At 41.9% G+C, this 15,443-nt stretch overlaps 1 protein-coding gene across 1 annotated transcript in view; it reads right to left on the minus strand.

Moving 5' to 3' along the window:
* PIK3C2G (phosphatidylinositol-4-phosphate 3-kinase catalytic subunit type 2 gamma) overlaps positions 1–15,443 on the minus strand; it is a 214,836-nt gene that overhangs the window by 1,298 nt on the left and 198,095 nt on the right. Inside the window, exon 31 of the mRNA XM_074167982.1 lies at positions 5,832–5,957. Within this exon, the coding sequence (XP_074024083.1) occupies positions 5,832–5,957 (126 nt within the window). The remainder of the gene's footprint in view (positions 1–5,831; positions 5,958–15,443) is intronic.

A 15,443-nucleotide genomic window follows, 5' to 3' on the forward strand; every position in this document is an offset into this window, starting at 1 on the left:
CAAGAAGTGCTGTTAATACTTCTCAAATTAAATGAGACAGCTTGCTTAGCATCTCTTTAGAAAATTACTAAGGCCTATAGTTTTTAAAATATCCTGGAAATTACCTTAATACTACGAGAACACACAGAGGTTAATTACGAAATGTTAATGGTGTGTTTTCCGAATTTAAGAAAAAAACCAGTCTGGGGTGATAGACTAATGAGAATGAGCTGCATTCAGAACAGATCCCTATGGTTCAGAATCTGCATTAATCAAAAAAAACTGCTGAGCGAACTGCATGTGGGTTGACAAAACGTGCAAGAATGCTCTCAGCCAGTTTCAGGCCTGAAAGGTAAGCTTTGTGAAGAGAAATACATTTAGTCTAAAATTTGTATGGCTGGAAATGTTTCTGCTGTTTTAGTTGCAGTGGAAAATGCTTTAAATTTTAATCTCTCTGTGCAGTTTAAAAAGCAAACGCAGTGACATACTGTCACTTCAGGAGAAGGAGAAAGTGAAACTGCCTAAAAGGAGTTTGCTACTTGTCCTGGTTTTGGTTGGGATACAGTTAATTTTCTTCCTAATAGCTGGTGTAGTGCTGTGTTTTTGATTTGTTGTGCAATCTGAATGCAGCCCATACACACGGCAGGGATGAGGAAAAGTCAGACCGAGCCCCCTCTAGGATGTCTGCGGGCCAGGCTGCCGAGTCCTCTCTGCACCCCCGTACCTGCTAAGAACCAGAAATGGCCAAGGGAGACGTCCTTCAGATAGGGATAAATTTGATAAAGGCTCAGCCCCAGCAACGTCCCTCATGCTGGCAACAGAAAGGTGGTTCTGAACTTCACGATTGGACCCTGGAGGCTCAAAATTGTTGCTCCCCCAAGGCAGCCCTCGCTGGCCCCGGCCACCCCTGTGGGACTGTGCCAACCAGACGGGACATCAGGCTACTGTGGCAGCAAGCACCAACAGACAGGACCACCAAGCTCTCTGGTATGAGGGGATAATTGGTGCTGTGGGGATGGATGGTCACAGCCACAGGTTGTGGGGGAAAGAAACCAGTGAGTCCCGCTCACTCTTTTAACTGGATTTTACTAGAAAGGTCTTGCCAGGGAGCAACATCTCCATTTCTGTTTACAAACCTTTGGAAACCGTAGTATGGAAGAGCTGTCAGGAAAGTTGTGCCTGCTGCTTTTTGGTTTTGACATTTACTGTGCCCATTTCACCAAAGTGTATGTGAATTAAAAATTCCAGCTTCTCTGTCCCCCAGCTGCATATCCCCACCAAATTCAAAGTGAAATGATGAAGGAAATCAGAAAAGCAAGGAAAGGTACAGTGACTGATAATACAGTTTAGAATAAATCTATGAAATGATTACTGAATTGATACTAATATTTCTGTGTAAAGGTGCCTTGTTTCTTTGCCAATATATTAAATATATCATCTTCAGCTATTGCTTTAATTCACCAAAAAGGGTACAAGTAGGCTGTAAGAGCTAAGAAATGTTCAGTAGTAGATCACAACAGGCATGAACTGGGGTAACACACAAATTTCAATCTTTGGACAAAAAGAGGCCTTAAGCGTTGAGCAAAGACAAACTTTACAGCACGGGGTGGGTGGTTTTCAAATGATCCCAACAGACTGTTTCTAAAATGGCACTGCGCATTCAGCTGGAGCAAGGTATATATCATTGGGAGGTAGGGGCAGAAGGAAGTTCTGGAGATAGGTGTGTGGATAAAACAAATGCCACCTGCCAGAATTTCATAAGCAGGACAGTTATATCCTGAGATGATTGCGTAGTAAGAATATTTGCTTTCCGTTTATACAGCTGGAACAAATGGAGGTGAGGTATACATGAGCACACAGTGAATCAGGGGGACAGAGCTGCAGAGTTATGCACCTGGGCTGGAACAATCCTCGCTATCAATACAGACTGGGGGATGGGGTATTAGAAAGCAGCCCTGAGGAAAGGGACTTGGGGGTGCTGATGGATGAAGAGCTGGACATGAGCAGGCAGTGGGCACTTGCAGCCCAGAAGGCCAATCACATCCTGGGCTGCATCAAGAGATGTGTTGCCAGTAGATCCAGAGAGGTGATTCTGCCACTTTGCTCTGCTCTGGTGAGACCTCACCTGAAGTGCTGTGTGCAGGTCTGGAGCCCTCAATATAGAAAGGACATGGACCTGATGGAGCAGGTCCAGAGGAGGGCCACCAAAATGATCAGGGGGTTGGAGCACCTCTGCTGTGAGGACAGGCTGAGGGAGCTGGGGTTGTTCAGCCTGGAGAAGAGGAGTCTCTGGGGAGACCTCATAGCGGCCTTCCAGTACCTGAGGGGGGCCTACAGGAAGGCTGGGGAGGGTCTGTTTACAAAGGCCGGCAATGGCAGAACAAGGGGTAATGGCTTTAAACTGGAAAAAAACAGATTTAGATTAGACATTAGGAATAAGTTCTTGACCATGAGGGTGGTGGAGCACTGGAACAGGTTGCCCAGGGAGGTGGTTGAGGTGCCTTACCTTGAATGTCTCCAGAGACATTCAAGGTGAGGCTCGACGAGGCCCTGGGCAACCTGGTCTAGTTGGGGGTGTCCCTGTTGACTGCGGTGGGGGTCAGACTAGATGACCTTTGGAGGTCCCTTCCGGCCCAGATGATTGATTCTATGATTCTATGATTCTATGAATTCAAGTATTCCTGGCTCCAAAAAGAGAAGTGCTGCTGACCTACGGGAGTCTAATGACATTTTAATAGCAAATGAGGGACAGTTGCTTCTCCTTAGGTAGCCATGGCACAGTTCCTAGATTCGCTTTTCATTGTCCAAATTAGCTTTGATGCCTGGGGCTGGAGGGAGGGGCTGTGGCTCTTGGTGCAGCTCCCCCCCACCCGCCATCAGGCTTGCTGGGACTATTCCGGTTGCCGCAGGCCAGCGTCCCCTTTGCTCCCAGGGCAACTGCAATAGCACTAGGAGGCTGATATGGCCCAGGTACATTTGCTGACATCTGGCTGCAGCCCAAGAGCAGGATGGAGAAAAATCTCCTCTCGTTCTGGCTTCATTATGGCAATGCATGCTCTGCTTTGTCGGGGATGTTTGCTCACGTCGTGGGTGCGCACACACGCAGGCACTCGAGAGACAAACTGAGGACAACTGAGACCTTGAAGCATGTCGAGGGCAAATGCTACGCATGTGAGCAAGAGCCCACTGCAGTTGGCTCTGCTCATTGCGATTTTTCTTGGCAAGAGTTTAAACTTAAATAAATCAGTTCTATTTTCAATTTTTTTACTTTCTTAGTTTTCACTAAACTACTCTGGAACCTCCTGAGCAACTCTTCTTTATTCCTAACAGGGGTCTATAAGGCCTTTTTCTCTTTACACTATGTTCCATTTTTCTGTGTTCTTTCTCCTCTTCTTCTCAACCATAATTTTTTAATGCAATGTTAGACCAGTGTGAAAGCAACAAACTCCAAAATCCTAATAAAGGAACAAGAGAAAAAAGCAGTGCTTGTTAAAAGCAACTCCAAAACATTTGGCATAGTTCATTCTGTCGTCAGCCCTCCTGGACTTTCACATCTTTACTCTCACTCATGAGTAAAAATCAAAAATAAAATGCACTTTTGCAAGGCTGATAATTTGCTGTAGGCAGTCATAAGCAATAAAAGTACAAAACTAAACCCAAAAATACCCAAGAGAAGCACATTTCAGAATTTTCTCAGTCTTGAACACAGAGAGAAATTAATATACAGCTTCCTTCCAGCCATTTGGCTTTAATAAAAACTTATGAACTCATAAAAAAAGGCTAGTACATTTCTGTACACAGCGTTTTGGACAGCAACTAACTTAAAAGACAGCTGACTTATATTTTTAGTAGTTTTTCTTCCCTGGGGCGGCTCCTGCCTCAGTCTACCAGCGTTGGATAGAAAATGCATACAGAACGATATCACATATGGAAGAACAGAGCTGCTAACAGCACAAGCATCGGGTTTGAAATGCCCAAGCTCAATGGAACCATATGTCCCCACTGTGATTAGCGTTCCTGGTGAAAAAGACCGAGCATCTGTGAAGAAGGCTGTAAGTTTTGAGTAAAGGATATTAAAGTTTCCATGGAATTTCTCTTTACAGCTGTGGGATGCTCCTTAATCACCATTAAGTCTCCTCCCAGTGAGTACTGTCTGACTGCAGACAGGATTTTGGACTTTGTTGCGTTCAACTTGTTCTAATAATGATTAGAGAGAGAATTGTCTTTCAGTGCTGCTGGCTCCTTTTTTTTTCTGTGATCCATTTTGGATACTTTACAATGAATGTTTTTATATAATCATATTATATTTCTTTGCTTTAAATATCCTTCAAATGTAAAGGAATTTCTTTAGACAAGTCAATTAGACCCATTCCACTCTCTCTTTGATTGCAAAAAAAGGAAAGAACGTAAAAAAATAAGCCTAGTTCCCTGTTATTCCACTGCAGTACCAGAGGGAGGGAAATTTGTCTCAGGCGTTAGCAGCAACACTACTGGAGAAGCCTGCTCGCAGAAGTGCTGGAAGTCATCAGCGTAAGCAGGTAACTTTTGTAATCAAAGAGATGTGGGAAAAGAAAAAGAAAAATATTAAAACTCCATGTCTGGGAAACTACAAGATAAGGACTCTTAGTCTCAGATGACTAACTTAAGCTTCATCATATCTTATCTATGAAACAGGGAGGAGCGGCAATATTTTCCATGCCTTCTACTTTAAAGCCTGCTCAGAAGTGCATTTGTAAATCGCTTTGAGACCTTTAGGAGATTTGCTATATGTAATAATTATAACTTCCAATTCCACCTACTGTTTGAATCTCATCTGCCTTTACAAAATAATATAGTTTATGCCACTTCCCATTCTGTTGTAAACGTTTCTCCAAACAAATGTTTCTTTTCACCCCAGAGGCGCAAACACTTCAGTGGTGTGTGAAATAATTCTATATGGCTGTGGACTGCTAGCATTTTGACATAAAAAGTACTGGGCTATTTATTATTATATTATAATTTTCGCTGTCTATTTTCAAATGTGAATGTGAACAGCAGCATCCATTCAATTAGTAATTTTTATGATATTGTACAAATCTGCGTTCAAAACAGCCTAGGTTTTGGTGCAATGATTCTTGGTCTCATTTGGCTACCACGTAACTGTGGTTATGGTGTAAAATACAGCAGTGTAAATAATCCAACCACTTTGTGTCCCCCTCTTCAGGAAAGGGACAGTTTTACTTCCCAGAAAGATGCAAAGCAGAAGATAATCCTCATCTGGGTTTCATCTTATGGAATCACAGAATCAGGGAATTGTCAGAGTTGGAAGGGACCTCTAGAGCTCATCTAGTCCAACCCCCCTGCTAAAGCAGGGTTGCCCAGAGCACATCACTCAGGACTGCATCAAGGCGGGTCTTGAAAATCTCCAGAGAAGGGGACTCCACGACCTCCCTGGGCAGCCTGTTCCAGTGCTCTGTCACCCTCACCCTAAAGGAGTTTCTCCTCATATTTAAACGGAACTTCCTATGTTCCAGATTGTGCCCGTTGCCCCTCGTCCTATCCCTGGAAACCACTGAAAAGAGTCCGGCTCCATCCTCCTTCAACCCACCCTTTAGGTACTTGTAAACATAGATAAGGTCTCCCCTCAGCCTTCTCTTCTCCAGGCTAAAGAGCCCCAGCTCTTTGAGCCTTTCCTCATCAGGGAGATGCTCCAATCCCTTAATCATCTTGGTTGCCCTACGTTACGACAAGTTCCTTCTTTTTGATCGTACATATTGCAACAGCTCTAAATGCTGTATTGTTATTTTATTTCAAGAGCGGGCAAAGAAAATCAAACAAGCAAGAAATGGGGGAAGAAAGTGAATGGTACTCACAATTTCATTGTAAGTAGGGTCAGAGCTTTTTGGAGCTGTTCTTGTTTTCCTTCGGCTGACCTCATAAGGATCTGGCAGAAGATAAAATTCAGCGTGTGCACTTGGGGCAGAGCCATCTGGGAGGCACTGAAAAACAAAACGGTCATAAATATGAATGCCCATGTTCTAGCAAAGAAAACAAATAAAAAGTACCAAATGAAATCTGAACTTTAAGCAGGCAGCAAAACATGTTACATTCTCAGTATTCTCTTGGCTAAATTGGAGTGCTATTGCAGTAAACAACAGGAATTCTTAGAATTCAGCTTAATATTGAATCAGGAAAATAGAAATGAAATAATACAAGAACAAGGTAAAATTGCCTAGCTTTAATATTTTACGTTCTGATGGAAAACTCTTAAGCCTCAATGTACTTTAACTCAGCTTAATCTGATACAAAGCCTAGCCCTTCCATTTTCCAGAGCAATGCATAAAGACTGGATTCTGGCCAGTAAGTTCCTATTGATTTTAACCCCTAAGTAGCAGTGCTGGTGCTGGGGAGAACTGTTTGTTTCTAAGGGTGTTTCATAAAGCGTATTACTACAGAAGAGCCAGGAGCGTTTCCTGCAGCAATACGGGCAGAACAGGATTCTTATAATAACAGTCCTTCCGATCTCTCCCATCACACAGCTGCAAACTCTCTTTAATTTTCCAGTTCAGATTACTGAACGATATTCCAGATATTCCATTTTATGGTATCTTATGGTAGCTGCTTGAGATCAGAGCCAATCTATTAACCAGGCTCAGGCATAAGTTATGCTGGTGGGTGGAGAGTTTTTTGATAACTTCTGAGCAGCTGTAAGATTATTCCTAAAGCATCATTACAATTACTCAGAAAACAACACATTTGTAGCACGAGAGGCTTTAAAAGAACACACAAGAAACATAATAATGGAAAACTATGGGACAGGTGTCTTGTCAGCATATGCCACTTAGTGCTTAGCTTATAATTAAGCAGAAACCTTTGTGTTGGTAACACAGTATGCAATCAGAAAGCAAAAGGGGCACATCAAAATATCAGTATTTTCAATTGCATTATCAGCATTTTAGGCAGCAAGTTTACCTGACAGCTCACAGGCAATCCAGTGACAGGATGCGAACAAAAATGCAGGCAAAAAGAAGATATCAAAATGTCTGGAACTGATGAACCCAGAGTTCATCATTACACACACAGTTGCATTTATATTTCCCGTTGTAATTTTACCTGGCTCAGAATAAGGTAGTTTCTCAGATTTTGATTATTCACAGTATGTGTCTAGAAATATGGGGCTTTCTACAGGCATTATCAACAACGTATCCTTGTGATAGGAGGAACCGCTGGTGTCCTAGCAATAAATAACTTCTCTAGTGGGAAGAAAAACAGTGCTTGTGTGTGTGAGCAACCAGTCCTTGCACAACAAATCTCTGTTTTTTGTTATCTGCCGTGATCCTTCAAGGCAAATGATGTGGTCAACTGCAAAGCTTATTATTGCTATCGTTAACACTATACAGCATCAAAGGATGCACTACTCAAATCATTATGTATTTTCAGCACTATATGAACGATTAATGCTACTGTTGCTAAGCTCCTCAAAGTACATCTGATTTAGAATATACACGGGATTTAGATAGATGGGATTCAATGGCCAAAATAAGAATGCCATTAAATGGCAGTGAAACTAACAGGTATTTTCTAGGACAGAGTACCATACTGTTAACACAGAATTTGTAATTCACACTGTCCATTTGAAAGCCCACCTCTATTGATCTTGGACTATACTAAAACTTCAATCAAGGATTACAAATAACAGTACACTGAACAGACTCTTAAAAATCAGGAAGGAGAAAGAAATGTAGCCTTAAATACCAGTCCAAGCATCCAGGATCCTAACTGTAATCAAGCTCTTCCCTTCTCAATGAGTAGATAAGCATCACTGCGACTTCAAGGTCAACAGATTTTAGTTGTTTCGGACAAAAAAGGGAACATGGTTAAAAAAAAAAAAAGAAAAGAAAAAAAAAGAGGGGGTCAATCTTGAAGAAAACCTTATCGGCTCAACTGCTGAGGCCCAGCACAATGATCGTCACTATCTCAAGCATGGAAACACAGTACAGGGAGAGCCTTGTAAAATGTCAGGCTTTATAAATCATCCCGGCAGTGCATTGCCTAACCAGGGACCGTGTCAGAGCTAATTTTGAAAGCCTGAGGTCAGCAGCAGCTGCAAAGGGTGGCCGAGGAGCCCAGATGGGAGGCAGGGGGCTACAAAGGTAACAGAGAGGATGGCTGCGTCCACCCAGCCGCCCAGACAGGGCAAGGGTGTAGTCACTCCTGTGCTGTGCCCCACTGCACACCTGGGGACAACAAAGGCACACATCAGGGCAGCAGCGTCGTTTGCACTTGAAAGAGGCTCAGTCTGACATTCACCTGCCGGGGAAAGAATCCAAGCTGATTGCCAAGTGCGATTGTTTAACAGGATGGGGAGGGTGGATCCTGAGGTGCGGGAGATGAAGGGGGGGTGGGTGGGAAAAGGTCAGATAAAATTGTCACTACGCCTTTGAGTTGCTCCTTGTACCCTGCTAGCAACGCTGGCACATTATCCAGCCTTCAGCTGACCACCCTGCCTCCGTCGGCCCGCTCCTCCCAAAATCTAAGGAAGGCACTTTGCAGTAGTGCCGCGGCCATATGAAACAGGGACAGAAAGCTGCTTCCTACCATCCCTTTGAATGTAGCTAAATACACCCTGAAAGAGGTGAGTGGGAGGAGAGGGTCAAGAGAGAAAATCAAAAAAGAATATTTTAGCGATTCAGAGAAGAAAAACTCAAGGCAGAGCAGTTGCTCTGGGATCTTTCAGAACTAAAACAAAGCCACTTTTCATGAATAGTAGCAATCAGCAGCCAGGCTGTTAGAGGTAATTTAAACTGCAAACCACCAGAATTCCAACTAGATATCTGAGTTCTGGTTGTTGGGTGTTGGGTTCCTCCCGCTTTACGGATAACGTTTTCCCTCTTCACCTTCCCTTGCTGAGGAAAGGCAAACAGGCCACTCCGAATTCCACAACTGCCCCAATTCCCAATCTGCAGTGCCACTGTTATGCCGTCAAGCCATCAAAAAGCTTCAGCTGAGCACTCTTCAAGCCAGATCACATCTTCACTTCTCAACTGCCCTCCTCTGACTCCTGATAGGACACAAGACATCTCACGAGGGTCTCTGTCCCACTACGCCCTCATCATTCAAAGCCACTGAGGAAGAGCAGGCATAAATCAGCCAAGGCTTTACAGGAGCAGAGTCTGGGTAGCTCGTATGATGAGTTTGTGCTGGGTTCTCTTTTGATCGGCACAATAGTTAAACCTTTGCTTGAGAAGAGCCTGCTTCACCCAAGAGTTTCTTGAGACGAGGCCTGCAAGGGCCATGGAAGGAGCTGTACTTTGCTAGACCCTCCCCTACCAGGGCCCAAGAGGGATCTTGGCAGTTTGAGAATCACAGTGCAAAACCGAGAGTGGAAATAACATGGCAGAAATATCGTTTTAAATGTAAAGTAGGTGAAATTCAAAGTAAACACTAAGACAACTGGCATGGCAGGCAAAAATCCATAGCTTTTGGGCAAACTAGTCCTTTCTCAAGCTTTCACATGTGAGTTGAGCATTTCTTTGAATAGATGAGACTGGAGAAAACATCAGATTATTATTTTTTTTATTTCTAAAGAGGATGTTTTCTGTCATATTACAGTGTCACATTTAGTGAACAAAACCCCCAAACCCCTGGATTATCCTTTCACTTCTAACTCAGACGGCACGGGCACATTTATAAACCAAGGTGAACATGAAGAATATCTGACCTAGATGCCAGTCTTGTTTGCACCAAAGAACCTCTGTTTTGTTGGGTGCCTTATAACACAGAGTAAGATTTCTAGCAGACTTACAAGTAATTCTGAATTACTTACGAGGGATTCTGAAATCCAGCAAAACCCCCTTTTGTTATTATTAATGGATCAAAAATCACTGACTTCTGTCTACAGTCCAGGCCTGAAGGAAAATCAAAGAGTACCTTGAGAATTCCATTTTGCACTTTAACTGCTCTCCAAAACCTTTATAGCTTGCATGTACTTGTGATCAAGCAAACAGAAAAAAAAAAAAATATCAAAGTTTTAGATTGAATTCTATTTATGTTTAATTCTGTAGTGATTTCATTAACCCAAAAAAGAAGTTACTCCCCACTTAAATGCCTGTCTTAAATCTTGGAGTATGCATGCTTGTAAATAAATTCAAGCAATAAAAATCCATAAGGCTGGAAAGGTATAAAAACCAAGTTCCCAACAGAAATGCCATAGCTCTCCTTGCTATGCCTATGGAAAAAAAACCAACCAAAACACCCCTGTGATTTTGATCTGACAATAAAAAAAATTGAGTTGAATTTAGAAGCTGACTCCCTGTACTTTCTTCTAATACAAACAAGCCTCTAGTGAACAATTTTCTCAGAGAATGACCTGCCTACTTGACCCTGATAATGACTGATGTTTTTAAGAAACTCAGTTACAACTGCCTGTGTATACGTTTAAAAAAGCAGTTTATTTTTTAAATGTTATTTTCTTCCAAAGTCAGACAGAAGGTGACGAAAATATTTAAGGATGAGGGGGAGTGAGGGAGAGGAAATAATACTCTGGATTTACTTTTCTCCATATCTGTAATTCAATACTGTAAAACTAATACAGACCTGTATCTGTTATGGCTGTGTTCCATTTTTCACTCCAATTTTATTTTCCAAAACCAAAAAAGCATTGATATTTGTGTACAGAAACCCACGCAGATAGGCTATGTCCTGTGTAATTTAATTTTAAACATACTAGCTGTAGCTGGGAAATAATGGATGAAATTCAATTAATTTTTCCACAAGAATTACATTATTCTAATGACTTTTCTCCCTTGATCATTACTAACCATCCACAACTTTCCTTATGGATGGATTCTTTGTTAGCATTAGGAAAGGCCTAACTACTTCAAAATTAGCCATATATTAAACTATGCAATTTAGCAGCCAATATGAATACTGGGCCTTCCTCATATGAATTTTAAGGAAAGTTTTATGACTTTTAAAAAATACACATAAGGGATAATTTATGGTAAAGCTTTTAAAACTCACCTCTTCCTAAGTAATACCAAATTTTCTTTTCAGGTGACTATTGCCTCAAATTTAGATCATGTCATCAGTTTCTCTTAGTGATAGGCATGCAGATATTTTTCCACCTTTTGTCCCAGAGTGAAACAGATTGATGGCTCCGGAACATTTGATACTTCCAGCTGCTGTTCTCTTTTCCCCATCTTTCATTTACAACCATCTTGACAAAAAAAAATAAAAAATGATCAAAGGTAACTTGTATTAACTAATGCCACCTTTCCTCCTCTATAAATAACTTCCTTTCTTCCCCCAAAATTAATTTCCTGGACATCAAATCTCAGTTGCTTTCTTCCCCTTCTTCAATGAAAAAAAAATAAAAAAAATCTAGGTTTTAGAAGGCTCCTATTTCAGCTACTTCCCCCGCCCCCCAAAAAAATAAAATCATTCACTTGTCCAGTAGCTCTAGCTCTCATTTTTCCTATCCTTTACCTTCATTTGTGTTTTTCTCTTAAATGCACGGCCTTGAGAATTTATCTTCTACATGGTGAAAAAAGGACTACGAAATATCCCTTAATATTTAATATTGAGATATCCTTACACCTTCAAAAAGCACACCACTATAGCAAATGATTAGAAAAAGGCTACAAAGCAAAATGTTTGCGTAAGTGTAGATAGAAGGCAGATTTGATTATTATCCAATAAGGGAGGATTAAAAAAATAGAAATCCACAGAAGAATTCAGCTGCGCACCCCAGCAACCTGTATAAATTACTAGCTGCCTTTTGACTAAATTAAAACTAGTAAAAAATGTGGAAAAGCCATCACTGCTGTTACACCATCTTTCACTTTGAGTGTCCACGTAACTTAGCAGAGGAAGGCTAAGCCCTGTCTGTGTACACTACAGCTTAATTAGTAAATACAGCCTCTGCCTTCGAAAAAGATAACATCCTCCAGGCTAATTCTAAATTTAAAGAGTTGAGAAAATAATCGGCACTAACACAATGATACTACAAAGCAAAATGTTCCTTCAAAAACAGATTAATGAGATATACAAACGTCGAGGTCAAGCGGGATTGCTGTGTGAATGGGCGGTTGCGTCGATACTTCACCAATCCCAAGGTGGGACTGAAGACCCTTCCTTGTTTTTCCTTTGAGCTCTGCATATCGCAAAGCACTGAGCACTTCTTTTCTATGTCTGCCACTAAGCTTTTCGTTTTCCTGCCACAAAATATTTTCAAATTACTTCAAAGAAAATTCAAAATAAAAGCACATTTGCAGCAATTAAATAGTAATTACAAAAGAAGGTAACCCACTATATCGCTATGGTGCACCCTGCGCTGTCTACTATTGGCAAGAAAAAACAGAAAAGCAACTGGCCAAAAGTGAAGGTACTTTTTCCTAAAAAACCGCTTTTTTCACCAAAAATTTGAAAACATTTAACTGCTTCTTTGAAAGGTAAGTTTTATTTTATTCTATTTTCTGATCCCAATTTTTTCCCCCTCTTCTTTGTGAGCAACTTCTTTCCTATTCCTAACTTCTTTCCTATCTCATGCATGCACCCGAGTATGTACAGAAACAGAGAAGACACACTGTGACAGAGGTGACTGGCACAGAGGTCAATGGCAAAGCAACAAAAAAAGGAATTAAGTTTATCTCAATTTAGTTTAGGGAAATAAAAGGTATGTGGGTTCAGAACAACATATATTGTGTTTCAAGGAAGTTCTGGAAAGTATTTTCTGAGCAGGCATTTTCTACTTTTCAGAAATCTGGTAATGCCAGTGGTGACCAGTCCTGCCAATGGAGCAAGACTCCAGATGGCTTTGTCATTTACTATGATAAAAATGCAGAGGTGCTCTCTCCGTGTTACTGATTTTAATCTCCAAATACAGCTTATTCACTTTGTGTGGTCAAATACCTTCAATACCCTCATCAACCTGCCTGTTCTGCATGTAGCGCTGTTGATATACAAAAAAACGAAATATACGAAAGTAGAGTAGCAAGGACTTGTGCAGTCTAGCTGTTAATCACAGAATCACAGAATCTTCTAGGTTGGAAGGGACCTTCAAGATCATCTTGTCCAACCATCAACCTAACTGACAAAAATAAACACCCACAAAACAACAAAATGCAACACCATCACTAAACCATGTCTCCCAGCACCACGTCAACCTGTCTTTTGAACACTTCCAGGGATGGTGCCTCAACCACCTCCCTGGGCAGCCCATTCCAATGTCTGATAATCCTTTCAGTGAAAAAATTCTTCCTAATATCCAGCCTGAACCTCCCCTGGCGCAACTTGAGGCCATTTCCTCTAGTCCTGTCGCTCGTGACTTGGGAGAAGAGACTGACCCCTGCCTCTCTACACCCTCCTTTCAGGGAGTTGTAGAGAGCAATAAGGTCCCCCCTCAGCCTCCTCTTCTACAGGCTGAACAACCCCAGCTCCCTCAGCCTCTCCTCATAACACTTGTGCTCCAGACCCCTCACCAGCCTTGTTGCTCTTCTCTGGACCCACTCCAGCACCTCGATGTCTTTTTTGTATTTAAAATAATAGGTCTCAATACTGAGCCCTGGGGGACACCGCTCGTGACCGGCCGCCAGCTGGATTTAACTCCATTCACCACCACTCTCTGGGCCTGGTCCTCCAGCCAGTTTTTTACCCAGCAAAGGGTACACCCGTCCAAGCCATGAGCAGCCAGTTTTTCCAGGAGAAACCTGTGGGAAACTGCATCAAAGGCTTTACTAAAGAAGTCCAGGTAAACAACATTCACAGCCTTTCCCTCATCCACTAAGTGGATCACCTTAGAAGGAGATCAGGTTTGTCAAGCAGGACCTGCCTTTCATGAACCCGTGCTGACTTGGCCTGATCTCCTGGTTGTCCTTCACATGCTGCATAATGGCACCCAGGATGATCTGTTCCATGACCTTCCCAGGCACCGAGGTCAGACTGACAGGCCTGTAGTTCCCTGGATCCTCCTTGTGGCCCTTCTTGTGGATGGGCGTCACATTTGCTAGACGCCAGTCGGCTGGGACCTCCCTGCTTAGCCAAGACTACTGATAAATGATGGGAAGTGTCTTGGTGAGCACCTCTACCAGCTCCCTCAGTATGTGTGGATGCATCAGTGTTGGTCAGGCTAGAATTCATGCATGACCTTTTTTCAGTCATTAAACTACAAAGGAACAAATTCCACCTTCACTTAACACTAGGATACAACCGAAATAAGCAATTTCAGTGGCATCCGGGGATCTGGAACAGCCCTGTGCCACTGTAGCGCAGTAGAATTTGTCTACTGTTCTCCATCAGAGACTAATTAGAAAAGTACTCTGCTGTTCGGGTTTTTTTTTAAAAGGAGCAAGTATTTTTTGCTAAATAATTAACAAAACCGTTTTTATTTCTTGTGAGGTTCTGGGAAACAGGCTGGATCCCAAAAGATTCGGGGCTTCCTAAGAACTATGTAAAATGCTTCTGATCTGCTTCAGTCATTTGAGAGAAAAGCCCATCTAACTCTGCTTAGAATAAAGTAAATAAAACGAAAGCTGGCCTGTGATAATCAGAAGGTCGTAAGGGTTTCCCTTTCAAGCCTTTATTTCTATAGAGCTCTGAATCCAGTATTGAACACTTTCAGAAAGGTGAAGAAAGGAACCAAGATAGATGTAGCTCTGACGCCCTGTTTAAAAAGAGTAATTTATTGTCTTGATGATCCAGAAAGAGTTGTATATTAGCATAAACACAATCCCCAATGAAATGGGGAAGAGTTTCTACAACCACATGACTGTAACTGTCAGGTAAAACAGGCTCATGTCATTTACTGACCGTTGGCAGTAACAGACAAGGAGGGCTAGAATTTAGCTCCAGCAAGTAATGATACCGCTCCGTGTGCATTTGCTGTTTCTGAATTACCAAAAAAGAAAAAGATGTCTGAGAGTGGCTTGTGTCCCTCACTCTAAATCCTGAGTTCTGGCACCCCTCTAACACTTCACCAGTGCTCAGGATTAGGTTACTGGGTGCTTCACACAGTACCACGTGGGTATAAAAAAATTCCTGAGGCTGCAAACATAATACAAAAGAAGGCAACTGTATAACCAAAGTGTGAATGTATTAAATGTACAACTCCCAATTAAAGATCTGAGCAAGAATCACATAGAAAACTTTCTTTCTGAAGGAGAAGGAGGTGACAAGATATGTTCTAGATTCCTGAACCACATGCTGTATTACTATCTTTAAGTTATTTAAACTTTGGGTTTTTTTGCATAGATGAAAGAAATCAAGCTTCAGCCACACTTTAAAATTATATTATTCTATGGATAAGCCGTGCTGATGTAGGGCATAGAATGCAGAGAGCAGATTTCATGAACAGATCTCTGAAGCTTTTCTTCCAGAATTACCACCAAGCTGTAAAGAAGTTAAATTCCATTGCTTTCAACCATGTTGTGCTTTGAACATTTAATTTTCAGATGACTATTTAGTTGCAGAGTCTGTGACACCGGTTG

Source organism: Numenius arquata, chromosome 2, assembly GCF_964106895.1.
Source record: "Numenius arquata chromosome 2, bNumArq3.hap1.1, whole genome shotgun sequence".
Classification (NCBI taxonomy): domain Eukaryota; kingdom Metazoa; phylum Chordata; class Aves; order Charadriiformes; family Scolopacidae; genus Numenius; species Numenius arquata.